At 40.4% G+C, this 15814-nt stretch overlaps 1 protein-coding gene across 1 annotated transcript in view; it reads right to left on the minus strand.

Moving 5' to 3' along the window:
- nrd1b (nardilysin b (N-arginine dibasic convertase)) overlaps nucleotides 1-6440 on the minus strand; it is a 44729-nt gene extending 38289 nt beyond the window's left edge. The window contains exons 1-2 of the mRNA XM_083970586.1: nucleotides 6414-6440; nucleotides 4397-4641 (exon numbers count right to left, since the gene is read on the minus strand). Coding sequence (XP_083826712.1) covers nucleotides 4397-4611 — 215 coding nt within the window. The 5' untranslated portion in view covers nucleotides 4612-4641; nucleotides 6414-6440. The remainder of the gene's footprint in view (nucleotides 1-4396; nucleotides 4642-6413) is intronic.
- Nucleotides 6441-15814: the final 9374 nt, after the last annotated feature.

Genomic DNA, 15814 nt, shown 5'->3' on the forward strand with positions numbered 1-15814 from the left:
AAAGGGGTACGGTGGCCGATTGGTAATTTTTAACCTATCGCCCAAGCCTAGTGGGTGGTGGTGGTGGTTGTGCGGGATTTATAGCTTGACCATGCTACATTATTACCTTAAATAAACAGTGCCAATGTGTGTTTAAGGTTTTTAAGTTTATAATTTTAAATATTTATTCAAAATTTATTTAATTTATATTATTATAAGTTTTATGATCCAGCAGCAGAAACTATACAAGGTGTTTAGCTTAACTTTTCTACATTTTTACCTTGAATAAACAGATTTGGAGTAATTGTCATGGTTTAACTTATTAAGAGGGAGAATGGAGGCTCTCTGCGTCTCTGGGATGAAATCCAACCTGGGAAGATCAGAGCCTCCGCCCCGCTGCGCTGTCCCAGCTCTCGTCACAAACGCACCCCATAACTTTTTTTTTTTTTTTTTGACGCGCCCCATAAGTGATCTCTTGTTTATGACAGATTAAACTACACAAATACACGTCGTAACATCGTATAACGTTATCCGCCGCGCTACAGATTGCTTTGTAAACATATGTAGCCTACGGGCCGGGGGAAGAGGAGGAAGAGGAGGAGGAGGAGGAGGGTTGTTGTTGTGCGGCCGCTTTGAGGAGACGAGCGAGTGTTTTAAATTATTATTTCCCGTTCATTCGTCCTGAGCGGTGGCCGCTGCTCTCTCTTCACTGGCGCTGATTTTTAAACGCCGCCGTCAACACACGAGTGGACTCGTCCACAGCATTAACTGAGAGAGGAGGCGCGGGGGCGGAAGCGCGCATGTGTGTTTTTCAGAATAAAACACCAATAGACAAAAAAATAATCGTTTATCTTCGATTACAGTGTTTTTATGATCGTGAGAAGCCAAAATCGTAATCACGATCAAAATTCGATTAATCGTCCAGCCCTAGCATAGACCACTGTTAGCTTAGCATTAGCCCCTTAGAGTGGTAGAATGAGCATAGACCACTGTTAGCTTAGCATTAGCCTTTAGCTCCTTGGAGTGGTAGAATGAGCATAGACCACTGTTAGCTTAGCATTAGCCCCTTAGAGTGGTAGAATGAGCATAGACCACTGTTAGCTTAGCATTAGCCTTTAGCCAGTTAGAGTGGTAGAATGAGCATAGACCACTGTTAGCTTAGCATTAGCCTTTAGCCAGTTAGAGTGGTAGAATGAGCATAGACCACTGTTAGCTTAGCATTAGCCTTTAGCCCCTTAGAGTGGTAGAATGAGCATAGACCACTGTTAGCTTAGAATTAGCCCCTTAGAGTGGTAGAATGAGCATAGACCACTGTTAGCTTAGCATTAGCCTTTAGCCCCTTAGAGTGGTAGAATGAGCATAGACCACTGTTAGCTTAGCATTAGCCTTTAGCCCCTTAGAGTGGTAGAATGAGCATAGACCACTGTTAGCTTAGCATTAGCCCCTTAGAGTGGTAGAATGAGCATAGACCACTGTTAGCTTAGCATTAGCCTTTAGCCCCTTAGAGTGGTAGAATGAGCATAGACCACTGTTAGCTTAGCATTAGCCCCTTAGAGTGGTAGAATGAGCATAGACCACTGTTAGCTTAGCATTAGCCCCTTAGAGTGGTAGAATGAGCATAGACCACTGTTAGCTTAGCATTAGCCTTTAGCCCCTTAGAGTGGTAGAATGAGCATAGACCACTGTTAGCTTAGCATTAGCCTTTAGCCCCTTAGAGTGGTAGAATGAGCATAGACCACTGTTAGCTTAGCATTAGCCCCTTAGAGTGGTATAATGAGCATAGACCACTGTTAGCTTAGCATTAGCCTTTAGCCCCTTAGAGTGGTAGAATGAGCATAGACCACTGTTAGCTTAGCATTAGCCCCTTAGAGTGGTAGAATGAGCATAGACCACTGTTAGCTTAGCATTAGCCTTTAGCCAGTTAGAGTGGTAGAATGAGCATAGACCACTGTTAGCTTAGCATTAGCCTTTAGCCAGTTAGAGTGGTAGAATGAGCATAGACCACTGTTAGCTTAGCATTAGCCTTTAGCCAGTTAGAGTGGTAGAATGAGCATAGACCACTGTTAGCTTAGCATTAGCCTTTAGCCAGTTAGAGTGGTAGAATGAGCATAGACCACTGTTAGCTTAGCATTAGCCTTTAGCCCCTTAGAGTGGTAGAATGAGCATAGACCACTGTTAGCTTAGCATTAGCCTTTAGCCAGTTAGAGTGGTAGAATGAGCATAGACCACTGTTAGCTTAGCATTAGCCTTTAGCCCCTTAGAGTGGTAGAATGAGCATAGACCACTGTTAGCTTAGCATTAGCCTTTAGCCAGTTAGAGTGGTAGAATGAGCATAGACCACAGACTGGAGTGATATATATCTTTTATAAAGCGGTTACCAATAACAACAATATGAAAGAGGACATGTAGTTTTCTTCCAGCAGAATAAAAAGCTGTTCCCAGCTGTCCAGACGTTAGCTCCAAGTAGCTCTGTCACTGCTCAGTCCCCTCTACCATTGTTAACCCTCTGGAGGTCAAAGTTCACCTTCAACATGTCAATTACACTACTTTACTACATTTTTAACATCGTAGAAACATCAGCTGTCTGTTGCTACGGACTGCAACAGTCCGTTGTCATGGATACATGACAACAACTTCCATTCATACCAGTCATACGTGCCTGAGGCGGAGTGATAGCCTACGCTGTGATAAGGCTTTAGAATAGTAGCCGTGGTAACTGCTCATTATACCACGGTTAACAACCAATCAGATCGCCGGATTTCACCTTTACGTTTTATAATGATACTTATTAGAAATAGACAAGGCAAGGCAGTTTTATCTGTATAGCCCGTTTTTACCACCAGTTTGTCTCAAAGGGCTTTACATCCCATCATAACAACATCCTCTGTCCTTAGACCCTCACATCCACTGAGGAAAAACTCCATGGAAAACCCTTTTAACAGGGAAAACCAGGAGAAAGCTCAGGGTGAGCAACAGAGGAGGGATCCCTCACCCAGGACGGACAGACGGGACAGAGATGTTGTTACAGACAAGACAACTGTTTAAAATTATTAGAAGTAATCAATCAATCAGCGGATTCTTCACTAGAACGAATATTTTATCTGTTTTTCTATCGTCATAATGTTATTGCACTATTTCACACAGTTATATGATTGTACACAAAGGTTAACGTTCACTAAACCTTTAGAGTGTATGTAAAGTGATGAGCCCTGTCAAAGACACATTTCTGCTGCCCTTTGGGCCAGACAATACATCTATCTATCTATCTACTGCTACACACACACACACACACACACACGATAGCCGCCACGCTGTCACAGTCGGTTCATTTCACTTTCCTTCATCTCATGTTAAAATGAAATCAAGACTTTCTTGTTTCACCTCCAGTGTTAAGTTTCCTTCCTCCCGTCGTCTTCACTCGTTACTTTAAACTTTACACTGATGGAAACTTGACTTTTGGAAAAGTGACTTTTCACCTAACCGGTGAAAGTCACTATAACGGCCACTCGTAACTTCTGACCGGTGAACTCGTACCAGATCGAACTGGTACGACTTCACGGTCGGAAAAATACGAGTTTCCTTGAACGCACCATAACAGTCCTCGTCGCTACGTCGCCACATTCACGGCGTTCCTTGGCTGCACACACAGCCCTGCATGCCGTTCTCTCTCCTCATTGGATAAAAACTGTAGGATACGATAAATGTTTTCTCCTGGGCTCAGAGCAGAGCAGAGGGACTGACAGACCCGTGTTTCAGTCCAAACACTCTATGTAAGTGATTGCTGTCGGAAGATACAACTATTTAAGACTTAGATTAACACAAATATATCACTCACTTCTGCTTTAATCTAAGTCTTAAATAGTTGTATCTTCCGACAGCAATCACTTAGAGTGTTTGGTCTGAAACACGGGTCTGTCAGTCACTCTGCTCTGCTCTGAGCCCAGGAGAAAACTTTCCTTGTATCCTACAACCTTTATCCAATGAGGAGAGAGAACGGCATAAAGGGGCGGTCCTCTCTGTGTGTGCAGCCAAGGGATGCGCCGTGAATGTGGTGACGTAGGGACGAGGACTGTTATGGTGCGTTCAAGGAAACTCGTATTTTTCCGACCCGTGAAGTGGTACCAGTTGGATCTGGTACGAGTTCACGGGTCAGAAGTTACGAGTGGCCGTTATAGTGACTTTCACCGGTAAAACAGGTCGGAGAAACACGAGTGGGTTGCCTGGAACGCTACAAAGTCGTAAGTTGTGACTTGAAGCTGTAATTTACGGTTTCTAAAGCCTGCCTGGAACGCAGCATTAGCCAAAACCACCGGATCGCTTACTCCTGCTTTAACGTTATTAACATTATTAACTCAACTGCCCCCCCCCCCCCCCCCAGTCCTGACTGACTTCTGCTTTAACTTCTGTGTTTCTGTACCTGTACTTCTTGGGGTCGCTAGGCGACTTGACGACCTCGGGGTCGCTAGGCGACTTGACGACCTCGGCGTCTGAGTCGACCTGCGTCTCCGCGGCGACGGCCCCCTCTCCCTCTCCGTCTCCGTCTGCCGTTGCCTTGGCGACCAGCGGCGCCGGCGGCGGTTCTCCCGGTCCCGGCACGCCGCCGCCGCTCAGCGACTTGTTGGTCTGAGGCATTTTACTGAGTATTCTGGGATGGAAGAAGAGCTGCACACAGAAAACACAGCAACGTGGTGATGTCATAGCAGCGTGGTGATGTCATAGCAGCGTGGTGATGTCATAGCAGCGTGGTGATGTCATAGCAGCGTGGTGATGTCATAGCAGCGTGGGGAATGTGCAGTTGTTGGATTGTGTATTTGATGAGTTTGATGAGGGAAACCAAGACATCCCATAATGAGCCTCCGTAGCGTAGCTCTGAGCAGCTCACGGCTCTGCTCCGCCGTTCTAAAAACAGCTTGCACCGACAATTAAAGGTAACAAACCTACTGCTATGACTATAGGGATTATGGTGAACTGACAACTCCTGCTAACATTTCCATATTCCGCACATTCTGTGACAAACTGTAAACTGTTTTCTTGTCTGTAACAACATCTATTGCACGTCTGTCCGTCCTGGGTGATGATCCCTCCTCTGTTGCTCACCCTGAGGTTTCTCCTGTTTTTCCCTGTTAAAAGGGTTTTCCATGGAGTTTTTCCTCAGTCGATGTGAGGGTCTAAGGACAGAGGATGTTGCTACGATGCCATGTAAAGCCCTTTGAGACAAACTGGTGGTAAAAACGGGCTATACAAATAAAATTGCCTTGCCTTGCCTTGCCTTGTCCCTTTAATGTCTATAGGGGTTATGGTGAGAGGAGGACCTGAATAAATGTTGAACTGTCCCTTTAAGTTAGTTAGTTAACCTGGTTAGAGTTCATTAAGCTAGTTAACCTGGTTAGTGTAGTTAGTTAAGATGGTTAGTGTCCTGCAGCTAACGGACACTACACCGACTTCACTTCTCCACCTTCAACCAGCAGCTTCAGTTAGTTCGTTAACCTGGTTAGAGTTCATTAACGTTAAATTAATTAACCTGGTTAGTTAGTGTATAGTTAGTTAGTTAGTTAACCTGGTTAGAGTTCATTTAGTCAGTAATCCTGCAGGGAGAGGACATAATACCGACCTGGTTAGTGTAGTTAGTTAAGATGGTTAGTGTCCTGCAGCTAACTAACGGACACTACACCGACTTCACTTCTCCACTGGTTGAAGCAGCAGCTTCAGTTAGTTAGTTAACCTGGTTAGAGTTCATTAACGTTAAGTTAGTTAACCTGGTTAGTTAGTGTATAGTTAGTTAGTTAGTTATCCTGGTTAGAGTTCATTTAGTCAGTAATCCTGCAGGCAGAGGACACAATACCGACCTAGTTAGAGTTCATTAACGTTAAGTTAACTTAGTTAACCTGGTTAGTTAGTGTATAGTTAGTTAGTTAGTTAGTTAGTTAACCTGGTTAGAGTTCATTTAGTCAGTAATCCTGCAGGCAGAGGACATAATACCGACCTAGTTAGAGTTCATTAACGTTAAGTTAACTTAGTTAACCTGGTTAGGGTATATTTAGTCAGTTAACTGATCTGTCAGTAATCCTGCAGCTAACGGACACTACACCGACTCCTCTGTCGCTTCTCCGCCGGTTGAAGCAGCTTCAGTTAGTTAGTTAGTTAGTTAGTTAACCTGGTTAGAGTTCATTATATTAGTTGTTAAGTGTATATTTAGTCTGTTACCGTGGTTAGAGTATATTTAGTTAGTTAATCCTGCAGCTAACGGACACTAAGTTACACTGACTCCTCGGTTGAAGCAGCTTCTCGGACCGTTGCTCCGTTGCTCTGTTGCTCCGTTGCTCCGTGACGCTGCGGTTCGTCTCGTTACGTTCATATTTATATATTTATACATTTATTACATTTGTATATTATAACATTATAACATTAAGAAGAAGCTGTGAGAAGCCGCTCACCTTTGTCTGTCTGCGCTGCCTGGATGCTACCGGAAGTCACACAGCAGCCTAGCTTGAGCCAAAACAAAGCCTGTGATTGGCTGAGAGCAACTCCGTCACAGACCGACGCTGCGTCTGATTGGTCGACGCTTCACTCCGTCACAGACCGACGCTGCGTCTGATTGGTCGACGCTACCCGGAAGAGGTTTGTTTCTCCGGAGCACCGGAAAATAACAAATAACGGCGATAAATAACAAGGATGTAATAAAGATTTAAATAATAACACAAACGATCAGATCAGTAGTTTTATTAGGGTGAATGCTGAAAGCATTCACACTATTGTTATTCAAATCTTTATTAATATTATTATTCTGGGTTCTTCTTCCCTTTTACGGTCCTTAACTACTTCTTCATACTTTCTACTATTCAAACAATTCATATATCAAAACGTGCGGCTTCTTCAGGAGATTACAGCATGTATTCAACTTTTTCATATCATTCATACTTTTCAAAATATTCAAACTTTATTGAACATTTTTTCCCATAGGAATACATTGAAACGGTCTTCAAACTGTTCAAATCTTCTCCTTCTTTGAACTTCAACTGCTTCAACATACTTTCACCTACAGACTTCATTCAACTTTTAAAACGTTCACAAAACTTTCAAGTATTCATGGTACATTCAACTTTTTCATATCTTCTACCATTATTGATCAGTACCCTTCAACTGTTCATGATCATTTTTTGACAAAATTCAAATTTAACATGGGAGTCAATGGCACGGAATGTTCAGAGCTAGAGTGGTGATGACATCAGCTAGAGTGACAGAGAGTCTAAAAATCCTCTGACACTTTGCTCTCTAACCTGTCACCACGGCCACAAATTTCACTCTGGACACATAATTTCCCCCACTTTGGTAGACAAACTTGTGCTGTGTCTGACAGTGTGCTCGAAAACGCAGAGAGACTAACAGAATTTAAACTCGGAGCCTCTAAGTGCAGCCAGTTCCCTCTCTTCCTCTCATTGACTCCCATTGAAAAGTAGGAGCAGATTTTCTGAGAAAAGCAGAAATGACCTCCTTATATTTCTTGCGACTGTGAGAAAAGTTTTTGCCCTACAAACATTTAATGCACATTGGCTCGCTCAGGAAGGTCTCCTTGCCCCGATAGTCATGACCAAATTCTGATAAGAGTTACGGTTCTCTTTTCAGAGGCTGTTGTTCGGGAGCTCTACCGAGCTCAAATCTCACTGCTCTGCTCTGTGTGGTGCAGACACAGAGAGGCAGACACAGAGACACACAGGCTTACAGCTCATAATCAGCCTCTAAATGAGTTCATATCTTTGAGGGGAATTTTTAAACATCTCTAATAATTTATTTCTCTTACATATATTTCAGTTTATTCTCGTAATGGAGATTTAAGGGTTTGAAGCTTCTTCATGTCCTGACTTTCGGCTTTTCCATCTCTTTAACCCTTTACTTTGAAGACTTGAACTTTTTCTCATTAATTCAAACAATTCAGACCATTTCTCAACCATTTAAGGACTTTCGCATTTTTCATTCATAAATGTATATCTTAACACTCTTTTTTTTTTTTTTTTTTTACACACTTATCTTAAACAATTCTGGCATTTGCATCCATTCCATATCATTCAGCCTCCTGCTTACAAGTTATACACTTCAGGTATTGCTTCATCTTTATACATATTTGTTCAACAAATGCTTTCAAACTGTTATCATCTATTTATTTATTTGAGAAGACTTAAATGTTAATTTAATTTAAATCTTCAAAAATTCAAGCAATTTTCCAAACATTTCATACGAATTCGACAGCCTTCTTATAAGTTTTACTTTTTAATATTTTCTCACCTATTTCAGATTTCAACCATTCAACTGTTAAACTATAAATATGCAGGATTTCTACATTTTCCTCAAACTTTTTATTAACATTTAGGCTAACTTTTACCCTTCAGATATGTTGTAGTTATTTTTAGTTATTCTGCCCTTTAACGGATTGTAACTACTTCTATATTATTCTACTTTTACACTTCAGATATTGTTTCATCTATATTGATAATGGTTCAAAAAATGTTTTCAAACTGTTTTAAATAAATTGTGCACTTTAACCTTTCAATTCATTCATACTATTCTTCACTAATTCAAGTAATTAGCACCCATTTCATACATCCTCCATCTTTCATCTTCTACTTTTACTATTCAGATATTGTTTAATCTACATTAGTAATGATTCAAAAATGTTTTCAAACTGAAAGATTACTCCCTCAGTTTATTCTTGTGAGGGAGATTTCAGGATTTGGAGCTTCTTCATGTCCTGACTTTCGGCTTTTCCACCTCTTTAACCCTTTACTTTGAAGGACTTGAACTTTTTCTCATTAATTCCTACAATTCAGACCATTTCTCAACCATGTTTCACATTTTTCATTCATAAATTTATATTTTCACACTATTTTTTAGACTCATCTTAAACAATTCTGGCATTTGCATCCATTCCATATCATTCAGCCTCCTGCTTACAAGTTATACTCTTCAGGTATTGCTTCATTTTTATTTATATTTGTTCAACAAATGCTTTCAAGCTGTTAATATATTTATTCATTTGAGTAGACTGAAACGTTAATTTTTTCACACCAATCTTCAAAAATTCAAGCAATTTTCCAAACATTTCATACAAATTCAACGTCCTTCTTATAAGTTCTACTTATTAATCTTTTCTCACATATTTTAGATTTCAACCCTTCTACAGTTACATGCTCTACTTTTAGCCTTCAGATATGATGTAGTTATTCTAACTTATTCTTCCCTTTAAAGGATTGTAACCGTTGTAAGCCGCCAGTTTTAAACTTATTTGAGTAGACTCAAGCTTTTCAATTCATTCATACTATTCTTCACTAACCATGGCAACATGGTACCTGGTGTTCTAAATTAGATCACACAGACACACAAACAAACACAGAGACACACACAAGTCACACCGGTTTACAGCTCATAATCGGCTTTTCAATTATTTCATATCTTTGAGGAGAATTTTTAAACATCTCTAATATTTGTCCTGCACTTATTTCAGTTTGTTCTCATAATGGAGATTTCAGGATTTTGAGCTTCATGTCCTGACTTTAGACTTTTCCACCTCTTTAACCCTTACATTTTACTTTGAAGGATTTGAACTTTTTCTCATTAATTCCAACAATTCTGACCATTTTTAGACCACTTCAGGAGTTTCACATTTTTAATTTATAAAGTATATATATTTTCACACTTTTTTCCTCACTCATCTTAAACAATTCAGGTATTTTCATCCATTTCATGTCATTCAGCCTCCTTCATTCAGCCTCCTGCTTACAAGTTCTTCAGGTAGGCTATTGCTTCATCTTCAGTAATATTTGTTCAACAAATGCTTTCAAGCTGTTGATAATGTATTTAGGCTATTTGAATAGACTTAAATGTTAATTTTTTCACACTAATCTTCAAAAACTCAAACTCACTTAATAATGTGGGATTTTCTAACATGTTCCTCTGCGTTTTCAACATTTCACCTGCTTTTAGACCTTTTTTTTTTTTTTTACACTCATCTAAAACAGTTCAGGTATTTTTCCACTATGTCATGTCTCTACTTACTCTCACTTATTGTATTATAGCCTAAGTTATTCAGGTGTTTCTCAACAAATGGAATTCGTGCAAAAAAGAAAAAAGGAGGATGTGGTTTGCTGTCCATGGTTCTGAAACATTAGGCTACGTGTTATCAGTCTTTGATAGGTCAATGATTAGTAAAAAAAATAAAATAATAATAATATAATTAAATAAAATAAAAAAAATAATAATTTTAATGCATTATTCGTTTTTGTGTTATATCAGATTTACCTTTTTTCAACTTAATTTACAGTCATGAGACGTTTTTGTTGCATAGACTGCTTAATAAAAAGATAGAAGTGCTGCTTAATAAAGAAAGAAGCCTAAGTGCATGTGGCCTGCAGCTGGCACACTGAGTATTTGATCGTTTGAGAGCGAAGACTGAGAGACAGAGCCACCTGCAGCAGACCCGTATCAAAAGATCTGAGGAATCCGATTGTCCCTGAACATATCAAACAACTTCAACTCCCCTACGTCATCGGGCTGAAGGCTCATTCTACTCGGACTCCCTAGCGGTAAGTAATGCATTTACGGTTCTCCCGTAGACTCTGTTGTGAAGCGGTTTAAATTACGGTATTTTTTTTAACGTGTTATGGTCAAACAGATATGATAATGTCTTTATTAAACTTCCATGAAAATATAATAAAAGACCTGTGAGATTACGGTGCTGGCACTGCTTTCTTTTAAAGATAACGGCTATCTACAAACAAGTTGATAACGGTTGTTGTCGTTAAGCAAACGCCGTCGTTCAGAAGTTAACGGTTATGTTGCTGCTATAAAGCGCCTGTGTAAGCAAAGCAGGTTTGTGTTGTTCAGTTTGGGGGATTCATGGTGTCTAGAAAGTGTAAAGTTAATAGTTGTTATTTTGTAGCCTGTATTGTCGTAATCATCAGCTGTTTCCCCCTGCCGGTGATCGGTTCAGTGTGTGTGTAGTGGAGATTGTTTGTGGTTGTCATGGTGATGAGGCCGGTCAGTAGTGGAGTGTAACGTCCGTCTCCGTTCCTCCGTTCCTGTTTGCCTGTTTTCCTGATCATCAATACATATTATACCACCACAACGACCCCTCATTCTACAAAAGCATCAGTGGCTGCAGCTGGCAGAGGCATTAGAGTTAGTCTAAATGGTGATATAGTGACGTGAAAATGTGATGAAATGCCATCTAATAATTATCCTAATGGTGCATGTTGCTCCCATGCTTTTATTTTGTAAAAGTCTGTTGCTGGATTACTTTAGCCTAGCGCACTACGCGCAGGTTGCTCTGACTGTGCGGACGCTTGTTGCACTGTGGTGAAGTTAGAACCATCAAGGTGGGAGAGGGACGGACAAAACAGCGGCGACAATTAACCCCGCTCCGCCGGCCCAGAGAGCTCTCATGCGGGGAAGGTTACGTGCTAAACTCGCCGGCCGTCTCTGCTGAAGTTGGCTTCATGTTGGTAATGTTGCTATCGGGATGTCCAGCATATTCCTCTTCAATGTCCGGTCTCTGGTAAACAACATGAATGAACTGCGACAGGATCACGTTTTTAAAAGGATCCTGGACTCTCATGTTTATAATGAGCATGGTTTAACATATTAACAGCAGGTCACAATGTTTCCAAAACGACACCGACTTCAGCAGACACGTGAGTTTTACAGTGGCTCCTGTCATTACTTTGTTTTCAAAATATCACCATGCTGCTTGTCCTGCCTATTTTAAATTGTGTATTTTTTCGAGGGTATTCTGCATAAGTAGCCTATGAGATGTTGAGGGGCTGTAGTCTGAAGCTGCTCAGTTTTAATATAGCCTAAACCTACTAATTGTGATTGGCGATTTAAAATAATAATAAAAATAATTTAAATATGGCTGAGTGATCAATAACATAAATGTGGAGAAAGCATATGGCTTGTTGTGAAGATGTACAGCGTGATGGAGAGAGGGAAAACAATGGTTCATACAGCCAGCTGATCCACTGGTCCTCTGAGTGAAATATGCAAGTTAGTCAGATAAACAGGGCCGTTGCTAGGAATTCTGGGGGCCCTGAAAGAATAAAAGTGGGCCCCTGACTTCTCAATATTTTTTCTTAGCCTATTTATTATCATTTTTTATTTAGCCTACTTTGTTTTGATGCGAATGCAGCATTACTATGAGTATTAGTCAGGGCCTTATGCAGAATAATTCAGTCATACAGGGTTTTTTTGTGGGCCCTACTGGGCGCTGGGCCCCTAGAATTATCATCACCTTTCTCCCCTATACAACGGCCCTGCAGATAATTAATGACATGTCCTGAATAAAAAAGTGGCGAAGTGACTGGACTGACGAGTTTTTTTTATTTTATTTTAACAACAAATGTTATGGCACTTTCGTTCATATGGCAGCATAACATTGAAATAAAAGTGCACTTTACACTACTTTTGAATTCATATTGGATTTTGCAATGCGATTATTCATGATTAATCAGGGAAATCATGCGATTAAAAATTTTAATCGTTGCCCAGCCCTACAAAATAGTTAATTATTAAAATCTAAAACTCAATGAAAAATATCATAACATTTTACTTCTTTTCCCAGAGAAAGAGAAGAAGATTCTGCGCTTGCACGTGATTGGTGAGTACAAGAAAATCTGAACTGAAATTAATGTTAAGATCAAAGAGACAAGGAGAACAGTAGTCCTCATGTAGTGCCTCACAGAGACCAGAAAAAAAAAATTGAACTAATGATTGATTTTGACAACCACTTGATTTGTCACACAGAGTCAGTTGCAACACCACATTTACTGAGTCTGAAGAGTGTTTTTTTGCCCAGAATCAAGCCTCGTACTCTCGTACTAAAAAGAGATTTGGCTAGTAATGGCTAGTGATGAGAGCGTGAGAATTAACCCAGTCTTTAAAAAATAACGATGGTTTAGTCAAATGTAAAATGACACGTAGTCTACTGATAGTAATGTGTAAATTAACACTATATTGCTGGCTTTACAATGGTTACACATGGAACAATTTTGCATGTTGTAAATTGCATGTAGGCTAGTATAAATATCTTATATTTCATTTAAAGGGATAGTTCACCCAAAATTCAAATTTCACTCATTATCTACTCACCCTAATGTCAACTAAGAGCTGTGAGAATTTTCAGAGTCCTCCGTTCCTTCTCTGAGATATTGCTTTTATACAACAGTTGTGCATTTTATTAGTTAACAGTAATAAGCTACAAGAGATTGTGATTTGTTTGATTTGGCCAACACAAATAGTTCCGCAACTAGAAGGGAGACAAGGCTGTTGCCAGGCAACACAAACATTTCCTAGCTTGCTACTAGTGGCCCTTTTTCCACTGAGCTGGTTCGGAGCCAGTGCCTGAATAGCACCGGAACAACAGGACCAGCTTTAATATACAGAGACGTTATCGATACCGTAGTAAATTTGTTTATCTGCTATGTAATAAATATAAACACAGTTGAAGCCAAGTAGCCGAGCTACGTGGCTAACAACAACACAGAGAGAATGATCGCAAATTAGACAGATCATGTCAGCTCCGGGTTTTAATTTTCCAGTCCTTTTTTAAAATAACTGTAGTAGGCAGCAGAGAGATGGGGCAGCTCCGGAATGGGGAGCGTGGCTCTGACTTAGCTCCTGAACGCCTGAACAGCAGAGTGATAATGTCTGTAAAAAGTCCCAGTGCTGTTATATTGTATATCATGTAATGTCTCTCGTCCAATCAAATTACTTGATCGGAAATAACTGTTATACAAGTATAACAGGGATAGTTTCAGACCTAACAATTTGTCCTTTTTTATTGTGTTTCATATTTTGCAGAAGAAGACCTGCCTTCCAGACCGTCCTGTTTTGTCCCTCTCACCCCCCCATCCCCTTTATCCATCCATCCTGCTCTATCTATTGTCTCTGCCTTCTTTCTCTCTCCCTAAGTTTCACGCTTTCAGGCTTGCTGTTCAAACGTACCAAGCCTTCAAGAAACAAACTGAATACTCAAGATACAAACTGAATACTCAAGATACACTTTTGAAGTAGTTCTCTCTTGAACGAAAACAGCTCTCCTTGAAGTAGTTCTCTCTTGAACGAAAACAGCTCTCCTTGAAGTAGTTCTCTCTTGAACGAAAACAGCTCTCCTTGAAGTAGTTCTCTCTTGAACGAAAAAGACTGTCATTGAAGTAGTTCTCCCTTGAACGAAAAGAATTTTCACTTGAATGAGACATTTCCTCTTATGCTATCCCTATTTTCCCTTTGATACGCTCAATCTGTCCTACCTCTATACACTCTGGCTTTACCTTTTCTCTGTTGTCCATTTGTTCCAAATTGGGACTTTTTGAAATTGATCAAAACTGAAACAAGTAGTTTAAATTCACCAGTACCAAGTAATTCTGCCTCATTAAGAAACAACTCTTGTTGGTCAATTGCAATCTGAAAGTATACATCGCCATTGAATTTGAGCAAAATCTATTTTCTCCAGTGTGTCATTTCTGTTTCAGTAAAGTAATTTTCCTACTGATTTAAAGAGGCAAGTATTTTCTGAATCAGTACAAATTGATTTAACTGGCTCATCAGTCCTAAAAGCACTGGAGTGTTGGAACAGAGAGGTTCCCTATTTTCTTTCCTGCTCCATATTGAGACTAATTTAACTTGAATTAACTTTTTACATCCAGTCTCTGCTTTAATAAGCAACAAACCTCTCATAGCGTAGTCTGTGTCGTTGTTTGTCTGTATTGTGCCTATTTGTCTGCATCAACAATGCCAAGGAAAAACAAGAAGTCTCAAGCTAGAAAACTCCAGTGGCAACAGCAGAGGGAATCTCAGAGTGCAGCACCAAGTGAACAAGCAGAGGGTACCGGTTCTCAGAGCAGCATGGTGAGTGAGTCTACGACACTTGTTAGTGAGACTGTAACACAGGGAGGACCACCTGATGGATTGTGTGTTTCCAATGCTGACATGATAAATAGGCAAAGTCACATTGATGCTACGTGCCCAGCAGAGGCTTCCAATGCAGACCCAGTGAAAAATCAGGTAGCTGCTTCAGAAGTGCCACAAGTTTCTTATGTTGACATTATAAAGGAGCAACATAACAGTGATGCAGATTGTTCTCATGTGCACCAGGCCAAACGCAAGTATGATAATTCAAATGTAGGACAAACATCTTGTGCAAACATTGCAAAAAGGAGACGTGGCAGTAATGCTCCACATGTAGCTGTTCCTCCTCATGCTTACAATGATATCCTGGAGCTTCAGCTCGGTGAGAAAAGAGTCTGTGCAATGCGTAGCCAGGCTTCTGTGAGATATGGTAAATACAGAAACCAACAGTGTACCTGTAACTCTCTGACGTTTCTGGCCTTTCTTTATGAGAATGAAAACATCACAACAGAAGACCTCAATCAAGTTTTGGATAAAGGTAATGCAATGTACAAAGAGGCCAGGAAACGGTTCCCAAACTTTATCCATTTGACAGCAGATGAGATCCCTGACCGAGTGACTGCACGCAGCCATGTGTACAATGCAAACATGAACATATGGTCACGATATGGTACGTTAGGAGACCCTGACCCTGGATGTGTTGATTACTTTCTGGACCTAATGGCTGGACTGAGCTGTCTCCTGTCAGAAGTGCAGTATGCATTGCTGTTGATGTCGGGGTTGTGTATTGCACTGTTCAGAACCAGATCTGGTAGGTTTGGTTTCTTTGACCCACACGGCAGAAAAGAGGATGGTAGACATATACCGCTGGGATGCCCTTTACCTGGTAGGGCTGTCATGGTGACATTCACAAGTCTCTTTGAAGTGGTTCAAAGAATCCAAA

Source organism: Trachurus trachurus (assembly GCF_905171665.1).
Source record: "Trachurus trachurus genome assembly, chromosome: 4".
Taxonomy (NCBI): domain Eukaryota; kingdom Metazoa; phylum Chordata; class Actinopteri; order Carangiformes; family Carangidae; genus Trachurus; species Trachurus trachurus.